Source organism: Cuculus canorus, chromosome 13, assembly GCF_017976375.1.
Source record: "Cuculus canorus isolate bCucCan1 chromosome 13, bCucCan1.pri, whole genome shotgun sequence".
In the NCBI taxonomy this organism is placed as follows: domain Eukaryota; kingdom Metazoa; phylum Chordata; class Aves; order Cuculiformes; family Cuculidae; genus Cuculus; species Cuculus canorus.
In genome coordinates, this window is record NC_071413.1 from 3,706,376 (window position 1) to 3,728,260 (window position 21,885).

The 21,885-nt window shown below is 47.4% G+C and overlaps 1 protein-coding gene across 1 annotated transcript; it reads left to right on the forward strand.

Moving 5' to 3' along the window:
* Positions 1–1,845: 1,845 nt before the first annotated feature.
* Positions 1,846–14,979, forward strand: LOC104054997 (cytochrome b5 type B). The gene is made up of 5 exons (XM_054078999.1): positions 1,846–2,255; positions 10,807–10,935; positions 11,491–11,517; positions 13,234–13,265; positions 14,281–14,979. The coding sequence occupies exons 1-5, from the start codon at positions 2,121–2,123 to the stop codon at positions 14,369–14,371; spliced, it is 414 nt and encodes a 137-aa protein (XP_053934974.1). The 5' UTR covers positions 1,846–2,120; the 3' UTR covers positions 14,372–14,979.
* Positions 14,980–21,885: the final 6,906 nt, after the last annotated feature.

Genomic DNA, 21,885 nt, shown 5'->3' on the forward strand with positions numbered 1-21,885 from the left:
TACCTTAACTTCTTTGAGCTGACAGATCTCCCATTAGGGGTGCCTCACTCTCACAGAGATCCCCACTTAGCAGCAAGCCAGGTACGGAGGCCCACCTGACTTGAGCTCCTTTTCAAATCCCACATGGAACAAACAGTATGGATCTTAGCCCACTCAAATTGTCTTTGAGTACACCTTTAATTGTTAGCCAGTGTTGGTAATAGCATTAACATGTCTTACAACATCAGACCTTTCTGCCTCCTCAGCAGTTCCATTAAAACAAACAGTCCACGGTCCAGCGTTATACCTGCACTGCAAGTGTAAGAAAATAAATTCTAAAGCCGTGAATGTAAGTTCATGAATTAAAACCATGAGGTTTGCAAATTACTCAAGTTCCTGAGCTTCCAGACAGTCTCTCTGTCCCTAAACCTGTTCAGTGTGGCCGGCAGGGAAGAGAGAATTTACCAAGTGACTCAGATCAGATCTGCACGTGAACACTTTCCATTAGAAGCTGAAACAAACACAGCACTCTGGGGACATTAGAGCACCGGCTCAATTTAAAGATCGGTCAGATGACCACCTACTTTATACATAGGCAGAAAGAATCAAAACTAAAGGGACTGTAAAAAAACCCTGGTTTTGGTGAACAGTGGAGTTGAAAGCCTAACAAAGAAGTCTTATGAGGAGCGGCTGACCGAACTGGGGTTGTTTAGCCTGGAGAAGGGGAAGCTGACATGAGACCTTATCACTGTCCACAACTGCCTAAAAGGAGGTTGTAGAGAGGTGGGTGTTGATCCCTTTGCCCAAGTGATAGGTTGAGAGGGAACGGCCTCAAGCTGCATCAGGGGAGGTTCAGATTGACATTAGGAAAAAAAGTCTTCACAGAAAGGTTTATCAAGCACTGTCAGAGGCTACCCGGAGCGGTGATTGAGTCCTCATCCCTGGAGGTATTTAAAAGACAGGTAGATTAAGTGCTTAGGGATATGATTTAGTAGTGGACAGGTATGGTTAGACTTGATCTCAAAGGTCTTTTCCAACCTAGGGATTCTTTTAATCTATGAAGTGCTACCGTTCAGCCAAGGGACCCTGTCAGCACATCCCATACACTTCCCTGATGAAACAGCTGCTACCCGTGACTCCCTGTTCCCACACACATTCACTCATCAATGCTACACTGTCCTTCCAACCCTGTTTGCTACCAAACAGTCCCTGACAGAAACAGGCGCTTCCCAAGGCAATCCCAGTTTCCACAGAGGAATTTCTCTTCACCCACCCAATGGGCCAGACGGGGAGAGTTACCAGAGGCTGTGGATGGACACCGGGCACTGGACAGGCTGCTGACGGGCTCCTCGTTCTCCATCAGCCTGGGGGGAGTGGGGGAGCCGGGACAGAGGGATTCGGAAATGGGGGGACCCGCGAACTTGAGGCCAGGAGGATTCGGGCTGGGGGGGAACTGGAGGGATTTGGGGGAATCAGGCCCAGATGGGATTTGGGGCTGGAGGTTTTGGGACTGGAAGGATTTGGGACCAGAAGGATTCGGGGGATCTAACACTGGAGGGATTTGGAGCTGGGGGGGGAGATGGGGAGACTTGGGACCAGGGGATGCGGGATAAGGGGATTCAGGAGATTCTGGGCTGGAGGGTTCCAGACTGGAGGGACTCAAGGGAGCCAGGGGATTTTCGATAGGGGGAGCCAGGCCTGGGGAGATTCGGGGAATTTGGGGCTGGAGGGATTTAGAGGATTCAGGGCAGGTGGATTCCGGACCAGAGGGATTCGGGGCATTTGAGGCCAGCGGAATTCGGGGCCTTCTGGGCCGGGGCAGCCGGGGCCGCGGGAGCCACGTGCGAGGCGAGGCGCCTTCCCGCGCTGCCGCTCTCGCCGCTCCCTATTGGCCCGCGCCCCACGCCCCGCGCTCCCATTGGCTTCAGGCGCCCCACGCCGCGCGCTCCCATTGGCTGCAGGCGCCCCACGCTGCTCGCTCCCCATTGGCTGCAGGCGTACCACGCCCCGCGCCTCTCGTTCCCCATTGGCCGTCGGGCTCGTCCGGGCGCCGCTACGCGCCGCTGGTCAGAGGTCGGAGCGTCGCTACGGCGGCCGCCGCGGGCCAAGCCCGTGGATCCGCGAAGCCTGTGGCGGGCAGCATGGAGCCCGCGGAGCGCACGGAGGAGGCTGGGCCTGTCTTCACGCTGGAGGAGGTGGGGAAGCGGAACTCCAGCGGTGAGGCCTGGCTCGTCATCCACGGGCACGTCTACGATGTCACTCGCTTCCTGGCGGAGGTGAGGCCGGGCGGGGCGGGACCCGGGCCGTCGGGGGAGGGGTGTGTGTGGGGGGACGACTGTGAGAGGAGGGAAGCGGGGAACAGGAGGGTCTGGGGGGGGCTGAGTGGGGAGGGAAAGGGGGAGCAGGAAGGACTGGGAGGGGAGGGGATGGAGGAGCAGGGGGGCTGAGTGGGGAGGGGAGATTGGGGACCTGAGAGGGGAGGGGATGGCGGGAGCAATGGGGATTTGGGGGGCTGAGAGGGGAGGAAAGTGGGGAGCAGGAGGAGCTGAGAAGGGAGGGGATGAGGGGAGCAAGGGGGAGTCTCTGTGGGGCTAAGAGAGGGAATGGGAGGAGCAAGGGAGGGGCTGAGAAGGGAGGGGATGGGTGGCAAAGAGGGCTGAGAAGGAAGAGGATGGGGGAACAAGGGGGGTCTGGGGATGCTGAGAAGGGAGGGAATGGGAAAACGGGGGGGTTGGGGGGCTGAGAGGGAAGGGAAGAGCAGCGCCTGGGGGTCTGGGAGAGGAGAGGATGGGGGAGACTTGGGGACTAAGGGTTGGGGGCTGAGGGGGAGGGAGAGGGACAGGAGGGGTTGGGGGAGCAGGAGTAGAGGGGTGGGAAGGTGCCATGGGGCTGAAATTCTGTCGCGGGGGTGGAGGACTGCCATGGGTGGGCAGAGATCTCAGGGTAAGGGCTGGGGGTGCTGCCATGAGGGAAAAGGTCTTAGGGCACTGGGGGGCTGCCATGGTGTGCGGAGAACCCAGGGCAAGCTTGGTGGGCGGCCATGGGGCACAGAAATCCCAGGGCGGGTGGTGCTGCTTGGGGAAGAAAAGGCCCTGGGTGTCTCGTGTGCCTCTGAGGCAGCTTCCCTGCCCCAGGCTGTGGGTCCTCAGCAGCCCAGCACTGCCTGAAGGAAGGTTCACAGGCTCTGAGGAGAAGCCCCAGGAGACTCGCCTGTGCTGTTTACAGGCTCCTGTCTCTGCTCAGATGCCTGCAAGAAATGTGAGAGTGGTGGCAAGTTGTGTTCACTAAGGTCAGCTGAGTGCAGGAGTGGTGCTTATACTCTTATGAGTCAACTTCTGTTTCCTTAGAAAATTTGTTCAGGCATGCCTTACATGGGAGGTGCGGCTCTCCGTAAGCCACCTTACTTCACTTCTAGTCTGGTAGGGCAAACAGGATCAGGATAGATTGGCCTGGTTTAAATTTGACATCTCCAGGGACACCCCAGAAGTTAAAGGAGAAAGTAGTGGTGATTCAGTAGGTGAGCATTAGCCACACTCCTGACCTGCACGAGTGATTCAGAAGGGATGCAGTCGCTACTGTGTAATCCCCAGCGCTTTCAAGTGTTCAAGCAAAAAATGCTTCTAGACTTGATACTTCTGATGTTTTTGAGAAGGTTGAGAGTGGCATCCTTAGTGTTTGGAGCTGAAAATAGAGAGGGAAGAAATGGTAACAAAATTTCAAAGGGCTTTTATCCCAGCTTAAAATAACACCAAACCTCTACAGGGTAGTGGAGGAAAGTTAATCTAATCAGCTATAAAAGAAGAACACTTAATTGAAAATGTGCATGTCGCTGCTTGCTGGTTTTGCTTGTCTAAATTAAACTCGTGATTTACTCCAGGCATAGACAATTAAAGCATGTCTGCTATGTTGTCATGATGTAAAATGACAGGGCTACCTTGGAGAGGTGTAAAGGCTCCTCAGATAGGAGGAGAGAACCTGGCAGCTTTTTTTCACCATGGCCTGACAGCTGGAGGTACTCGCTTTCCTGGTAGCTTTCTGGTATTTATTTATAAAGCTGCATTCAATCTATTTCATTCATTGGATCTCCACCATGATGCTTCATTCAGAATCTGACTTGTGCTTTGAGTCTTCCCCACAATGTCTAAGAGAGTCTTTAAGAGATTTCAGTGAGCAAATTAGGGAGTGCCTTTTACTACAGCATTTGCCATAGCCACTTCTGCACTGTTTATAGCTTTTAAAATGAAAAATCACAGGACCGTAAATGGATCCTGGCTGCTCACTCCTTTGCTCACCAGCATCTGCTGTTGTTACTCCAGCACTGTTTGCAGATGCAGGATAGGAAAAGCTGCCTGCTGAGCAACTGCTGTTCTTGAGTCTCTGAGAACTGAGAGTCCAGACACCAGGTATGCTGGGAAGAAAAGTCTGTGGGACACTGGAATGGTGCCTGGGGGAAGCAGGGCAGTTCGGTGCTGTGGAGGAGCAGTGGCATGAAGAGTTACCAGCTGCTGTTTTAGAGGACAGCCTGCAGGTCCTGCTGAGGTGGGGAACTGGTTGCACAGTTAGTCACATGCGTCTGTAACAAGATGCCAACTGTACTGTAAAGAGCTTATTGCTGGGGTGGGAAAGAGAAGGCAATCCTGTTAAGTGTGACTGTAACTCAGGAACCTCTTAAATGGTGGAGCTACGTGCAGAATTAAGGTACTCGGATTCCTGTTCCAGGGTCAGTTCACAAGACCAGGAGTTTTCCAGCTGGTGCATGAGAATTTTCTGAGTGGCTCACTGCCTTCTCCATGCACACCCTCTCCAATTTTTGCGTTCCCCGGCACTAGGCCAAAGCTGTTATCTGGCATCTGTCACATCCTAAGAGTGTAGTGGAGTACAAAGCTGTGGGCCCAGCAACCTCTGCCAGTTGAATGAAACGGGCAGCGTGGCAGGTGTATTTTGTATTTATACTCCACTGGTTTCTAAACTCTTTCATGTTTGCCTGCATCTAAAAGTCTGGTACAAGAACCAAGGGGCGTCAAAGCAGCTGGGTGGAACCAGGTTCAAAACAACGGTGTTTCTTCACGCAACAAGGAGGAGACTGTGAACTCCTTGCTAAAGGTCGTTGGGAGCGCAAAAAGTTTAAGTAGATTCAGCAGAAGACTGGGCAAAAACATAGAGAAAGAGTTCACCTCTGGTTTCTAAATAACAGAGTGCTATGGATTTAGGAAGAGCCAAAACCATCTGGTGGCTGGGACAGTGCTTGCAGAAACCTCATCTTATACTTTCCTCTGTGTTCCAGTTAAGGCTGGTGCTTATCGCTTTTCAGAATTAAGAGTTAGAAAAATGTTTTCCAGATATTTTCCGCAGTGAATGCCAGTATGTTTCAGAGCACAGATGCTGGGCGGTGGTCACAGTCTTCATCTTGGCCTCCTCTGTGTAAGACAACATCTGGGAGATCCCCCCTGAGGCACCTTCAGTGTTATAAATGAACCCAGAAAAACACTTCAGTCCCCCTCACAAACCAGGTGATTAACAGCAGGTTTAGCAGTGCCCTGAATGTTAACCTTCAGATGATATTTCACATTGCTCTTTCCAAGCCTCTTATCCTATTTTTGTTTCCCTAAAGTGAAAAAGATCTTGGAGCAGGGAGAGGAAGAAGAATAAGGCTACTGTTTTAACCGTGCCAGCATGGCTGGCACAACACACTGCTATGTACACCCTTCACTGACAGAGTGAAACTTGTAAACATAGATCAAGGCCTAATTTATTGGCAAAAATACGCTTCATATCTGTGACCCCACTGGAATCGGTCAAGTGACAGGAGAACAATGTGTAGCTGATCAGAACCAGGAGGGTTTCTCTTGTGTAAGAGTTACCGTTGTCTGATAACTGTTCAGCTCTAGAGCTCCAAGTTGCTGAAATGCCCCTGTCAGGGTTTCAGTGCGTAGTTTCGCCTTGATCCTGAATAGTCATGGAAGAGGTGTCTAATTGTTGCCTTTTCTGGCCTTTGGTCACAGATTATTTGAACAGGATTTCTGAATTCCGCCGGAGCGTTACCTGGGAGTGACTGTGCAATCTCAAAGAAGCCTCACTGCTAAAAGAGTGTCAAATTCTGCTTCACAATTCCTGCGAACTGGGTACAGCAGGTCAGCCGTTAGCTCGCCAACACAAAATGTGTACCTCGTTGGAAACAGATCAGTTTAAACTTGCCATTTACTTGACATTAGCTGTGTTGTAACAGGAGCAACAGTTAAGACATTTACCACCTGGAAAAGTCTACTGACTTATAAGAAGGTGAGCAAAATGCAGGAGATGTGCAAAGATGGCAACTGAAATTTCGTAGAAGTTTCTGAGAGATTGCAGTCTCTCATGCTTCAGAGAGCCTGTAAGTGCCTGAAATGAGTGTGATGATGTGAAATCTGAGACAGCCTTGTGGCAATAGTGTACTTTTCCTCTCAAACGTAAGTAACCAGACCACCAGAATAGATGCTATTACTGCTGAAATAGTCTAGAACAGCAAGTGTAGAGTGTGGCTAGAGCGAAAAGGGCTGGCTGCTCAGGTAGGTGTGAACGATGACTGAGGAAGTGGAGGAAGGCAGATGTGCCTCCCCAACAGGCTCTCTGAGGTCTGGTACTGCTCACACTTGTGCCGTCACCACACTGGTATTAAAATCTGTGGCTTTTAACTTGTGCGCAATCTGCACTAGACTTTTTTTCAGAAGCATTCTTATGATAGAGAGACATGGTTTATCTCCATTCTTACACATGACTAGAAGGTTTGGAGATACATGTTTCTTCATTATACCCTTTTGTCTGTTATCTGAGTCCACAAGACGTAGGGGACACCACAGCTTTGTGTCTTGGCATGTGCTGCTGCTTCTGATGCCCGTGATAAGTGTGACTAGAAATCTATTTGAACTGGTTTGCAAGTGAAGTGTGCCTGGGTTGTGACAGCTCTAACCCAAACTGGTCAGTTGTTTCAAGTATAATGTTCCTCAAACTATTTTTCTAGAGAAGAGAATATTGTACTGACAGCTTCTCTGTAAGATTATATGGTTGTAGCAGAAGGTGGGCTCCTTCCAGGCAAATATATAGCTAAGATTTATGCTTGGTAGAGCTCGTAGTTAAGAGCGTTATTATTGAGATGAAAGTACAGAGGAGGGAAGTATTAGATGGTTGCTTACACCGAAGAGGCAACAAGGATTTAGAATCTTGCCTCCTTGCTGCACCAGCAGTAAGAAACCAATATTGACCACCCTTCTGCATTTAATTCCTGCATACTCGGGTGTATCAGAAACCAGAACTCTGTGAGGGGGAAGGAGGAATGCAAGAGATGTGTGTTTGCTCATGCTGACTTGCTCTGGCTTTGCAGAGATGTTTGTGGGGAAACCTGTTCTGTGTCTTAAAACAAGCTCTGAAGGATGTGTGGCTGACGAACACCACTTGTCTCGATGGCTGCTTCTCCTTGTTTTTTGGCTTGTATGGTACTAGCACATTATTATTGGCCAGTAATGTTCTTCCTGGCTTATTTCTTTAATACTAGGGGCTAGGAGTGAAAGCTTTTGCATCCCTCCTTGACCCGATGATCTTGTGTCTTGCCTAATCCAGCAACCTAATTAGTCATAGAGCTTAGTGTTGCTTCTGAGCTCATTTGTAGTTTCCCGTGGGTCTGTATCAGCAGTTGCCAGCCAGATGTATGCAGACAGGCGCTCGGAGTTTGCGGAAGGGCGACTTGAGGTTCTCTCCTTCTGCAACAAGTTTCTGTAGGGCACTCAGAAGCCTTTGCTGTGTGCCTTGTTTGCTCATACCGTGACCCTTCTAAAGCCTACACGGATGGAGCATCTTCTGAGGTCTCACGAATACATACAGCCTTGCTGGCTGAATGCAGAAGATGGACTACATGTTCTGCTAATTAGGGAGCGAGTCATCAAGAGCAAACTTTTTTTGCTCGCCACCTTTAAACATCAGTGGCATTTAAAGTGAGCTTGGAGTGAATATGGGGTTGTACAGCTCCCTGCTTTTGCTGTTCTCTGGACCCAGTTTGGAATTTGGAGAACTTGCTTCAAGGATCGCTCTGAAATGATGCTTTTCAGAGCACCCACTGTAGCTGCCCGTATTGCAGAGCGTGAGGAAGTCTTGGGTTTTCCCTACCCTTAAATTTCCTGACAGTCAAGAGTGAGCTGGCCTCCCTCCTGTGCTGCCTGGGCCAGGGACTCGGGAGGGAGCCTGATTCTGGGATAGCTGTTGTGCTTACACTGCCAAATGACAGCGTTCTCCCTGTAAAACTGTGGTGTTGGTCATATTCTTCTAGAACTGGTGCTTCTGGACTATTAATGTTGCTGTCAGTGCGTACTTTATTAATTATGCGTGCTGAAGGCTCCAGGGACATGGAAGTTCCTCTTCTGTTACTGTTTTTGAGGGAAACTTCCAAGGGCTGGCACTTGGGCCCACCTCTTTTGTTCTTGTTTGCTTTGCCCTTGTTTTCAGAAACATTTTTCTTTTTCCCAATTTGCAACACTTTCAGTTTCCATGTTTTCCTGCAGGAGCTGTCACTTTGGGAAGGTTTGTGGCAGAGTAAATGACTTCCTGTATAGTCTGGTTTTACGTGTGCTGGAGTATGACCGGGTAAGAACTGGCTGCAGTTGTGGTTGTCTGCACTAGGGAGCTCCTTCAGAAATATTTATGCCAAAATGTTTGAAGGTTTTATTTCTTTTGGGTTGGTGATTTTTAGTGAAGGGCAGATGTGCATGAATAAATAATTATTTTTCTTGTGGATTTAGGAAGTGCATAGATAGGCTTCAGACCTAAAGGTGCAAAGAGGAGTAAACTGTACCGTTCTTCTTGTCGCTTGTATGCACAAAGACTGGAGGCCACTGAAAGCCAATATCCACTATTTGTTCCTGCTAATGGAGGGGTTTTCTGCCCTTATAGATTAGGTTATCTTCTTAAAATTCGGTTCTGATATTTTTCCATCTGAAAAGAGATCTCCGAGACATCCCTAAGGAGTTCTTCTAGAAGGCTTAAGGGAAATGGCCAGCTTTTCATCCCCAAATTTCTATAGATCTTTGCAAGCATGCTTATAAAATAGCTGAAAATTGGAGAGTTGTATGCACATATTACTCAGAACTGCATCCTACCACTGCAGCCAGGTCTAAGAGTGTGACCTAAGGGCCACAGAGATGATTTAAAGGTCTTGCTGCAGCTTATGTTCCCCTTAGCTCCCTTGTGTAACAGCGACGTGTCCAGCTCTGTAGTGAGCTCATCCACAGCTACCCCAGCAGACAATCGCTTCCTTGTCTTTTATTGTATGGTGGGTTTTCTGGTAGGATAGTCCCTGGTCCGATTACATGTGAGATCAAGCGAGCCGAAAGGTTGGTGTCAGAGAAATGGCATAAAGACCTGTAGCCACGCACTGGTGAGCAGAGTGGAGCCTCGCCGGGTTTTATGGTGAAGGCAATCTAATAACTGACTGCTAACCAGACTGTGTCCTAGGACTGCAGACTTTGCCCTTGGCGGCTGCAGAGAAAGCCCCACCTTGATTTTGTTACATACCTAAACAATAAAGGGATTTATTCAGAATATAGGGCTCCGAGATGAGGATTGCAGAACTGGCTGCAGCAACTGCCCGGAGTGAACAACCGGACTGTTTTTGTGCCTGCACTGAGTATGTTTGATGCGAGGTGTGATAGCCAAGTGGGAATATTTAAACTCTTGGCAGCAGAAACGGACAAGCTGAAGGAAGAAGGGCAATGACAACCGTTCTGCGTCTGTGGGAAGGGAAGTAAAGGGATATTATAGAAACGTGTGTTAGTCTTTTGATGTGAAATGTCTAACATCTCCTCTCCAGTTCCAGGCTTGTAGCTGTTAGAGGAATTTCAGGCAGCAGTGAACTAGTCTCACCACCTCAGCTCGCGTGTTTAGTCCTTGTTGCTTGGTGCTCTAGAAAACTGGGTTAGTCCCTGTGTTTGCACTCGGAAGCCTTACCACTTTATGGGTTTAACTGGATTAACTGGTAGTTTAAACTGACCTGTTTGTTCACACTGACACTGTAAAGAGATTGTACGTTGCTGGCCCTGTGGTCAGCGCTTTCCATTGCCAGTCTGTCCCTGGAATTACAGTATTGACAGTGCAAGAGAAGAGCCCAAGCCATCAAGGAAAGCAGAATTGCACCAGTTTTTTTTTGTCAGTTCATGCTGCTTGGTCCGACAGTTGTCTGCAACTACCTGCCACCAACAGAATTACCAGTGGTGTTGTGGAGTGTCCTGAGGACTTGGTGCTTTCCTTGTTGTAACTTCTGTTCTTCTCACTCCTTGTACAGATGCACACAGAGAGAGTCTGTCAGCCAAATAGTAACTTCTTATCTGAAGAAGGAAAACATAATTTCCTCCACTGGTGTCTGTGAAGGCAGTGTTTTCTTTGCTGGTGAGAAAATCATGCAGGAAAGACTCCTCTGAAAGTGAGAGTCTGATGTATGCCGTGAAGCTCATTAAAAGCTACAGGAGGCTATCCTTTCTTTTGTGTTATTTTCTTGCTCAAATCCATTACAGAATCACAGAAGGGATGGCTTAGCTGGAGGGGACAAAGCTGTGCCTCCCCATGTATGTTAGGGATTTGTCTCTGGAAGGGTTTTTATTTTATGCATGGTATTTCCTGTGCAGCACACGTTGTTCTCTGTTTGGTTCTTGAAGGAGACGTTGTACAATTGACTATTTGGCAGACTTTATTGATGATGTTGGTTTGAGGCATCCATGATGAACAGAACGATTTAGAAGGAAGACTGCTGAGACTTTTGGAGTCTTTGTTGCATCTAGGCCTTTGCTCACCTAAAATCTTCTCTTCCAGCATCCAGGTGGAGAAGAAGTTTTGCTCGAACAAGCCGGTAGAGATGCCACAGAGAGCTTTGAAGATGTCGGGCATTCCACAGATGCCAGGGAAATGCTCAAGCAGTACTACATAGGGGAGGTCCACCCGGTAAGGACAACCTGGCTGTGACAGCCTCTTTCAAACACAGCATGGGACTGTGTAAAAGTGTCACTCTACTTTATATAACCCAGTAAATGCAAACACCGTAATGCATCTTGTGAAATAAGTAAGCAGTTACAGGTTTTATGCAGTCTGTGTTGTTCAGAATTTCTGTTGAGGAAAGAGGATCTCTGCTGAGGAAGCAAAACTGAATGAGTCTTCTCTTGCCACCATTCAGAACAGATTTCCCACTACAATTAAATGAAGGGTAGTTAAAGAAGCTAATCTAGTTGGCTCCCTCCTTAACTGGTGACACCATAACTTCCCCTTGCCTTGTAATTTGGAGTTCAGGAGGGTCAGAGATCACAGGGGCACAACCACCGGCTTCCTGCATGCTGCAAAGTCAGTGCCTTTGGGTGCTGAAGGAATGACTCCTTAGAAAACTGAGTCCAGGCAATTACCCCTATGATGAGGACTGTATACAGAACAATTTACTCATAAAGGCTGCAGCTTTCTCTTGAAGTAGTGCTTATCTTTTTTATCTTCTTATTGTCCCCTTGACAGCACGATCGTAAAACTGAAGGTTCTAAGGTAAGCTATTAGTGTTTTATTTTATTTATTTTTTTTAATTTAATGCTGTGGAAATGATATTGTGCTCACAAAGCGAACAAAGAAGTTGTTACATGCCTTTTGTTTTTGCTTTTTTTTCCTCTTACGGAGCTTGTGGCTTTATGTTTATGCAAGCTACAGTAATGAATAAATCTCCCAAGCAAATTATACCTTTGTTTTTGTACTAAAGCTCTGCAGTCACCTCAGTGTGAAAATGGAAGTGGTTTTTTATGCCCTCTCTCCCCTGACATCAGCAATGTTATTTCCACACCTTGAGCCACAGACCATTTTTTTTGCAATACTCGCTGTGTCCTGACCACTGAACTGTTAGTGTTGTTACATTCAAACCAGAGATGGGCTCAGCCACCGTGGGGTTGGCTGCAAAACAAGAATTCTCTGTTAACTGCCCTAGTAATCATTAGTGTTGCTTAAAACTCAGGTATTTCTGGATTAGAACAGGGTATGATGTTGCAAAAGCGCCTTTGAAACAGAGGGAGAGAGTGAAATGGCAATAAATAGAATCCCATCTGAGAGGTAAACATGTGCCTTGCAGCTGGCTTTTCTTCTCGCTTGGCTTGAAGGCTTGGACCAGGTGCTGCTCTGCCTTCAACAACGCTTTCATTAGACGCTGTTCAAAGCAAGGCTGCTTGCAGGGCAGCAGGAATCAAGAAGGAAACTGTCAACAGAGAGGGCAGTGACTGAAGCCCTCGGGAGTGTTTGCTAGCTGTAGTCAGCCCCAGAAAGAATAACACAGGCTGGGTGAAGCCCACGCTTAGCTATAACACAGGACTGCATAATTATGCACGTATCCACCTTAGAATTTATTGTTTCATAAACAGAGTCAACTGTGGGGTTTGCTGTAAAACAAGAATTCTCTGTTAACTGCCCTATTAATCATCGCTGTTGCTTAAAACTTGGGTATTCATCTCTATTAGAACTGAGCACAGTGTTGAAAAAATGCCTTTGAAATAGAGGGGGAGAGAGAAATGGTAATAAATAGAATCCTGTCCGAGAAGTAAGCTTGTGCTATGAAGAAATTGAGATAATTCTGTTTAGGATGAGCAGGAAAGGTGATTTTTGGATGCGGGCGTCAGTTAAAATTGAAAGCAGTAACAGTCATTGAGGGAGAGGCTGTAGAGCTAATGGAAGCCTAAATGAGAGTGTCAACTGACTGGAAAAAAAAGTGTTTAAATTCTCAGAGTTTTGTGAAAGGAGAAGTATAAAAGTTTGGAAACAGGTTGTGTGCAAGCGAGCAGCTGAAGAGAACACTGTGGTTGTGTGCTTCTGTGGTGAGGGGGCAGGATAACAAATGGGAATGTGGGCAGGGGTTTGGAGAGAGGATCACAGTGAAAGCACTGTCCGTATCCGAGTGCCAGTTGTTGTCCACAGTGTATGAAGTGAGCGGATTGGTGTGCGAGGTAACGAGCAAGACCTTTTTTTGAGATGGGTGCAAGTTCCAGTGTGAAGTTGCTGAGTAGAGGGGAAGTATTGGATTGATGGAAAGGATGTGGAGGCAAGGACGAGGGCAAACATCCCCAGCAACATCCGCGCTTGTGACAGAGGGTGTTTAGGGGAGGAGGGGAGCGCTTTTTTTTTTTCCCCTCTGTATTTATAATCACATGTTCAGTCTTGTAGTTTTATTAGCATATGTTTCATGTTTCTTTTTTAACCCTGCTAACTCTCTCTTTCTTCCCTCAGGACCCAAGTATGACATCCTCAGGCCAAGCAAGGTATGGTATCCTCTTATTTTAAGAGTAAGAAATTCAGGGCTTGTGACTCTCCGTTTGTTGAACTGCATATTAAATCTAATAGGCAGGAAAAAAACCCCAAGGATATTACTGTGCTGTCCTTCCAGCAAGCAGATAGTCCATAATAAGTTGCCAAACTCCAGTGCACTGAGTGAACTGTCACGGCATGTGCCTGCCTTGTTGGATGTGGCGATGCAGCTGGTGGTGCCAAGTCCCCTGATCCACCCTGAGCAGAGCAGGCATCCTGACGTTTTGCAGCTCGAGTTCTCTGGCTGGTGTGTTCATGTTACACAACTGTGGCTGCAGTCCTTGGCACTACAGCGACTATTTGGGTGGTTGCTGCAGGCACAGGGTCGTGCAACGGGGACGTGCAGGGTTTTGAAGGATCTTTACCATGATCTGATTTCAACCAGTTTAGTTGAAAATCCTTAAAACCAGAACAGGGCCCTTGTCTTTTGTAGCTGATGCAGAACTTTTCTCGCTAAGGAAGCTGCTGAAGGTGAGCCTGTGGCCTCTGGTTTATGAGTGAGGAAGATTTAATGTGGGATAGCTGTAGCAATTTCCATCCTTGAGTCAACTCAGCTGTTTGTGTAGCACAAATTACAGTCTGACTTATTTAAGGAAAAAAAAAAAAACCCAAAACATCCCAACAACAAAAAAAAACCAAATTGGTTTCTGTATGTGCCAGACTGGAAACTTCAGCAATTGTGCTGCTATTTTATAAGCCACCAAATCATCCTTGCATGTGCAGGGGCCTCTCGCAGGGGCTGGGCAGAGCGCTGAGCACAGGGACTGCCAGAGCTGCCCGCCCTGTGAGCCAAGGCCCGCGTAGTTGGTGTGTGAGCTGATGTGAGACAGGTCCCGAGAGTTCCCTGCATGAAAACAGACATGTAATAAGTGATTAACATCTTGAATGAATTATTAACTTGAAACTTTATTCTGGTTTATGTTGTGTGTATGTTTTGGTTTGTTGTTTGTTTTTTTTTTCTCCTTTTAGTTTCTGGTCAACGTGGCTAATCCCCATCGTCGGAGCGCTGGTCATAGGTTTAATGTACCGTTATTACATGTTGGACGGGAGAACCTCTTGAACTGACCTTGCTGGGACCTCAGAGAGCCCAAAAGAGAGGCTGTGAGAGAGAGCGCATGCATGCAACATGTGGAGTTCTGCTTCCCTTAACTTTTTCTGCCTTGCTTTTAGCTTTGAGTCTGTCAAGTGATTTTGATACCCATGGGACCAAGCTAATACCAAACTTTATCCTAACTCTGGGACCCACAAACCTGTCGTACTTTCCTTTTGTGGTGGCAGGGCAAGTGCAACTTCCTGGTGTTCTCTTACGTTTGTGTGTGGTCTCCCTCACGTGTGCGTGCTCGTGTGCTCGCGCTCTCGCTCTCTCTCTGAAGTAAACCACAGACAACCTTTTTCTTTCAATGCCTTTTCGTTAAGCCAGACAATGTTAAACAGCTGCTAGTGAGCCTGTGGATTTGCCTCAGTCCTTCACATAGCATTGTCAGAATTAAATTGCAAGTTGTCTACTGTCCTTTCCAGAAAAGATGTCTGGAGATTTGGTTCCGCAGTAACTTTCCCAGTGCATGCAGGCAACACTAATTGGAGCAGCAGGAAATGGTTAGCTTTGCTACCTCTTTCTGTCCGTGTCTGTTTTTAACGGTTAAACAAATACAAGTATTTTAAAAATTACACTGTTCATTTTGTAATATTTGTACTTGTCCCTTTAAAATGTATATTCTGTGAAACAATTTATACCTTGAATCCTGGTTTGTTTGGTTCCTTTTTGCTGCGTGCGGCAACGCCAGAAATGGGAACTGACATGTGGCTTCTCGAAAAGCAGATTTTTCTTTCTCCCTGAGGTCTTGATCCGACACATGTACTGGAAACAAAACTCATTCTTACTTACTGTGAATGTGCACCAGATGGGGTGAAAAAGCAAATAAACCATCTCTTCTTCCTACATGGAAAGGGAAAAGAAATACGTTTGGGATTTGTGGGTGATGTTGTTTTTGTCTTGGAATAGAGGAGGATAAATCTCTCTCCTTCTGTTTTTTGCGTAGTCGGTCTCCAACAGTGCAGAGACAATGTAAGGTATGCTTCATGCACTGAGGCACAAAGCTTTCCATCTCTTCCAACACATTGGCTTCAGGATCTGCTGAAAAAAGGGAACTTGTGTTCTGGTGTCCGATATCCTTCAGCGGTGCTGTGCAATGCTGTTCTGACTGGTTTCTAGTTCAAACGTTATGGCACAGCTGATCGTCTTCTTGAATGGCAGCAAAATGGAAGTGATAAAATGGGGTCCTATTTGGGAAAGCCTCCCACGGGCTGGGGTTTTTCTTCTTTCTTCCACAAATCTACTGTGCTTCCAGAAGGTCATCTAGAATAATTTCTTGGATGTAGAATTACACTCTGCCTTTTGAAAAGCAAAGGCCAAGGAGCTGCACAGTCACCGGGAGCGGAGAGCACTGCTGGAGCTGTGTTGTTCCGTCTGCTCCTCCAGTGGGCATGGGCCGGTTGCTACCAGCAGCAGCCTCTCACATTTCAGCACGCACTGTTTTAGCAGAAGTCCCTGGAAAGGTTTTCTTTCTATAGGACTTTTTTCACTACCATCGATTGTTTTGTCTCTTATGGTGAATTATCTGGCCAGGGAAACGTGGAGTTCTCCATTGCTAAATTGGCTCTTGGATATCTGCTTGCAAGCTACATTTGTCCCTCATTGTGTCCTGGCTGCTTTCTAGTTTCTGGTTATTCTGTCCTAACGAGAGCCTAGCAGAAGAGTATAAATCTGGGCCAAGGAAAATCCAGTGCAAAAGACCTGGGAGATTCTATTTAGCTACCTTTTTAAGGAGAAAGGTGACAGGCCACGTAGCCCTACATTAACATAGGTCTTCAAGTAAGCAATGGGTCAGTCAATGTAAGTTTATGGAAAATAGATCTTACCAGCCCAAAACGACATTTTTATATTTCAGATTAATTGAAAATGGGCTGGTGTGGTGCTTAGGCTTCTGTGAGGCGTTTGAGTTGGTAGTGCAAGGTACAGTGCCTGATCTAACAAAACCAATACACAAATCCACAAGGGCGAATTGAAAATGGAAAGATTTGATTTAACAGCAGAATGGCAATAGTCAGTGAACGAGCGTGTTTCAGATTCACCCCAGTGAGCAATCCGTGTTTGTTTGAGGCTTAGCAGTGACCTGGAAGGAGACAGATGCTCCTTGGAAAAGCAGGCTCAGTGATAGCTGCCTCGTGCAGAGGGTGAGCCACTGCCACGGAGCCGTCTGGGTGGCTGGGAAGATCAATGCATGGTTGTGTATTCTTCATGATGAGGTTGGGGAGGCCCTGGCCCAGGGTGCCCAGAGCAGTGGTGGCTGCCCCATCCCTGGAGGTGTTCCAGGCCAGGTTGGATGGGGCTTGGAGCCCCTGAGCCAGTGGGAGGTGTCCCTGCCCATGGCAGGGGGTGCGACTAGATGGGCTTTGACGGCCCTTCCAACCCAAACCATTCTATGATTCTGTGTGTATGGGAAGGCTCGTCTGTGTTTGGCACTGTCCCTGCAGTGCATGAATGCTATGACTATGCCTTCGGCTTTTAAAAATCCAGAGAAATGCCATGTAAACTATTAAAAGCTTGGAAAACATTTATGGGGAGAGACTTGAGCCCAACTTAGCTTCTCAAAGGGAAGGTTACAAAATCATTGTGTGGAGGTGCTTGTTTTTTATGTGGAATAGAAACTTTATCAAAGGGCTTCTACAGGATAGTGGTCTGAAAAACACCACTTGTCGGAGTTAGAGGAGTTTAATCTGGAAATGGGTATTTTTTCATGTTTATCATGAAGTCATTGATCATGAACCAAGCTCAGAGGGCTTTGTAGTGGATTCTGTATCAACAGAAAGTTTTAAAGCTGGAAGTCATGTTAGGATGCTAAAGCATCATTTTACAGAGTTGGGTTAGGTCGGGGAAACGTAGGCCTGCTACAAAAGTCAGGTGGTTTGATTCCAGGAGCCTTGGATAGCCTGAGGTACAGAGCTGGTGTCGATGCCCAGTGTGATGGTGGAAATCTGTCCATGTTCTCCATAGACATTGCTTTTACCTGGATTTTGGCATGCATACTTCTTTTTTTTTTTTTTCTGTTTTCCCGGCACACTCTGCATTCAGTTGCATTTTGGTAACTCTAGATTTTGCCATCATCAGATCTTCTCCCATTTCTGTTTACCATCAGGAAACTGCCTCTTAATTCCCATTTGTTGCAGAGCCTTTGTGTTGTTGCTGTTCTTTCCTTTTTAACTGATTAACTGACAGGGGGAGACCTTCAGTCTTGTTGCAGGGCTTCTGAGAGCTGTTAAGAGCCTTGTCCAATGCCTTGTGGAAACACAAGTAGCCTCTGCCAAACAGCTGTCCCTTTTCTGCGCACATGCCAGCTCCCTCGAAGAATTCAAGGTGCTTGAGATGCATTTATAGAAGCCACATTGAAGTCTTCCCACTTCTTCTTTAGTTACAAGCTTAGAACAGCATCTACCAGTGTGCCCAGCACAGGTATTGGTTTCACCGGTCTGTCATCCTGCAGATCCTACAAGCAGGTCTCTGTCCACCAGAGCTGGGGCTGCTTTAACGGACAGCAGATGTGTGATGGAGTCAGGATGGCATGAGCCTAGTGCTGAGCCCCCCTGCCTGGAGCTTCCTCCAGTGAGGGGCAGGGGGGCCCAGCCCACCTCTCCTCATTCCTTTCTTCTGGCTCACTAAATAATGGGTCCCACCAGTGTGAAGCTGCTCAGTCAACAAAGGAGCCATTAATGATGCTTGCTTACCTGTTTTATTTAAGGATTAAAAAAGACAAATCTTTGTCCTTATCCTGAACTTCTCACACAGCAAATGTTTGCTGCCAAGTCCCCCACACAATGTGAGTGCTGTCTCAGCTTTCACTCCGAAATGAAAGCTGGGCGTGTGTGCTTTGCTTCCTTCAGGTGCTTTGGAGAGGGAGTTGAGGGAAGAACTGTAACTGGGAGCATGGAGGCAGCTTTCACGGCTAATGTAACGGCAGCCTAGGAACACCAGCAGAACTACGCAGATCTCTGCCTCTTCACGAAACCAAACTCCTTGACAAAGCAGAATGTTAATTGGACTGGTAGTTTGCAGAGATGGGCCTTAATTACACAGAACACAACCATTCCTTGATTCTATGATTAATGGCCTTTTTCCCTACACTATTTCAGCTAAAATCCAGGACCAAAGCACACAGCTCTCAGTGACTTCTTGCCCTTTTATCAAGTCAGTGGCTATTGCTTAGCTGTCTCACTTCTCTCTTGCTCCCTCCTGGAATGATCTGACCAGGTACTGCTTCCCTGTAGTTGCTGCAACTACCTTGAGAACCAAGCCCATCCACTTCCGCACCCTTCCGCAGGGACACCTCCCACTGGATCAGGCTGCTCAAAGCCCCATCCAACCTGGCCTTGAACACTTCTAAGTTGGAAGTGGAGGTCTTGAGAGGAAGGGCACGTTGTGGCTAATATTAGATAATTCATGAAACCCACTGAACGTCCCTTGTGAGGTATTAAAACCATTCTGTGGCCTGGGAAGCAGACACTGTGGTCACAGGACAGGAGATCCTTGGTGTTCTTGTAGGAAAGGGAAAAAACGACTCACAATATGTAGAAAGTTGTGAATTATTTTCTTGGCAAGCACTATTTAGCTGTAAATGTTATTTATCTTTGATCAAGAAGAACTGGATCCAAAACGCACAGAAATAAAGAGAAGAATTCTGAACTAGTTTTAAATCTGCTTCCAAGTATTGTGGGGTCAGTGCTGAGCACAGTCTGGCTTCTCCAAGCAACGAGGAGAATTTGCAGAATGTCCGAGACAGAAATGAGGAAAAGTTAGGGGAGTCCAAGTGCTCTGGCATCTCTCTTTAGTTCCATGTATCAGCCTCGGCTCTGCATTCAGTTGTACGTTTCCACTTGCTGGTTAGGGGAACGCTGAGACAGTCACAGGAGGGAAGAAAGTCACAGGATGATCAACCTGTTGGTCTGTCTGCACCATCATGTCTTCACTTGTAATGAAGGTATTGTTTACATTTTAATTGCACCCAATCAGTAAATGTCCAATTAAGGTTGTATTTCTTATCCCCTCCAAAGACTAGTTTTATGTTAGAAGAGTTTGTTGATACTTCCTAGAAAGAAGTGTCAGCTGGAGAAGGAAGTGCTTTTGAACACTGTGAAGGCCACACTTGGTCCATCTTTGTCCTCCCACCCTGTCCCCAGCAGCTGCTGCAGCACTGGGTGCTGGAGCCGCTGCTGCCGTTACACCGTGCCATCTTCACATGCCATTCACCCGTATCTCTTAATCTTTATGGGCAGGATCTTATTTCCCTTCTTTATTGATTTGAAGCACATTTAGCATTAATACCTGTGCTGCTTTCTCAGCTCTGGAGACAAAACCAGTTGGTTGGACTCAGTGACCTTAAAGATCTTTTCCACCTAGCTCCTAGTCCTTAAAACTGAACCTTTCCCAGCCCCCAGCCGCGCAGCGGGGGATCCCCAGTCGTCGTGTCCCCATCTCCAGCACAGGGCTCTATAGGTGCCAATGTCTCATGCCAGCAATAACCACCGTGCGGCAATCCTGGCGGCTCCCAGCCACCCCGTGCCTCCATCACGAGGATGAAGTTAATGCCAGTGTCACATGCTCGGTGTTGTCTCTTCTCCAGGGACACCGCTAACAGAAATTACTATAAAACAAGTTTCCTGCCAACCTCGGCAGCTCTAATGAGTCAGGAAGCAGTAATCCGGGAATGGGAGAACTGTTGACAGAGCCTAATTATTTTCTGACAGTCTTTCTAACACAGTTAGAAAATAAAACACCTACGTAGGCTTAGAAATCGCAAATGGGGTTAGCAATATTACGTATGAACCTGCTAATTTATCACCACAATCCTCGTTTAGGCTCCTTCCCCCTCACACCTGCTGCTATTCACCTGCTTATGCAGGGAGAGGAGCTTCATTATAAAAAGAGAAAATACCTTAATTACACAGAACACAACTTTTAATGGGAAGTCTCCTGTTTCAGCCTGTTAATTGGTGAGGATTTTTTTTATATTGTAGTTACATTAATTCCATATATTATAATTGCAAAATCCAGATGTGTGCAGAATACGTTCCCATGTTACACAGATGTGTGAACATGAGCAGAGTCATTGAGGTGCTTTTGGTTATGTCCCCGGACACGCGATGCTGCCTCTTGGTTCATTCAGCTCCGTGACTGGAACTGGATGAGGTTCCCCCTCTGCCCACCAGTGCATGCTTTGGGAAAAAGAGCAGATGCGGATGGGGATCCCACCCCGGGAGCCTGTCCCAGACTTTGGGGATCAGCAGTTTCCCATCCCCAGACTCCAAAGGCAGAATCCCAAGTAGAGCCCGTGTCTTTCTAAATCTTTGCTGTGGTGACTGGAAAAAAACATGATAGCTGCATACCACCCCCAGCCACCATCCCCCCCGGTCCCAAACAGGGCGCAGATTTCCTTTACCATGTTATTTCAGCTTCCACTGTTTGTGTCACTTCCACAGTTTGGATCCTGCTCACTGTTTCCACCACCAGCACCACTGGGAGTTTGCTCTTTTGAGACATTAATGCTATTGCCCATCAGCCGAACTGCCATTTTAAAGGATCTACAGAGCTCATTTAAAGAATCCCCCAGCAATCCTCCCTCGACCTGGCACTGAAACGGGATGTTTATCCAAAGTGAGAGGCACAAGATGTTCAGAAATTATAAAAGTAAAGGAAAATGCACAAGCAGCTTAGTGGTCAGTCATCTACAACCTCCTTTGTGTACAAGCCTCTCCAGCTTCCAGTTTTATTTGTGGTCAAGACCTAGAGCCCAGTGCCAACCATGGGGCTGGAGGACTCAGTCCCATGCTGACTTTTGAGGTTTGGCCCCAAACAGCTGGGCAGTGTCAGACACTGGGTGACAAATCCCTCCTACACTGTCCCCTCATTTTCCTGGACAGAGAAGACAAGCCAGGCTTCATTTACTGTCTGCAGAGCACAGCATACAGAGTCCCACTGCTCCATGCTGCACCCTGGACTAATCTTATTCACTCATTAAAAAGTCTGAAATGTATGAGACTGCCCTCTCCTCCCAAAGGGCGGGTTATCTCTTCCTTTGTCAAATTTGGCCTTTGCCCATCGCCTCCCCCTCTCCGGTGATAGCACACGGCTCTCGGAGTGCCTGGGAGTACCAGGGGCCTGTCTCCCAGCACATCATCCCCGGCCTCTCTCCTTTCTAGCTGTTATCATGACCTTGCTTCTGAAGTTTATCCCAAGCCAGGTAAACCATAGGTAGGGACTAAACAGCCAGGCTGTTCCTGCCTCACTCCACAGAGCAGCAGGACTCCTTTTTTCTCCAGTTTTACCCTCATTCTGTGTTGCCATTCATGCTTTACCAGCTCTGCCCTTTCCAGAACTCTGCCAGGCTCTTCACAGCCAAAAGCCCCTCTGTAAGCCAGCTTCAGACACGGCCAGATGGGCCCTGCGTGGGTCCTTTGCACGCTGCTGCTGCTGTGCTGGTAGCAGCTGGGATCTTGCTGGCCAAGAACGAATTCCTTCACCCC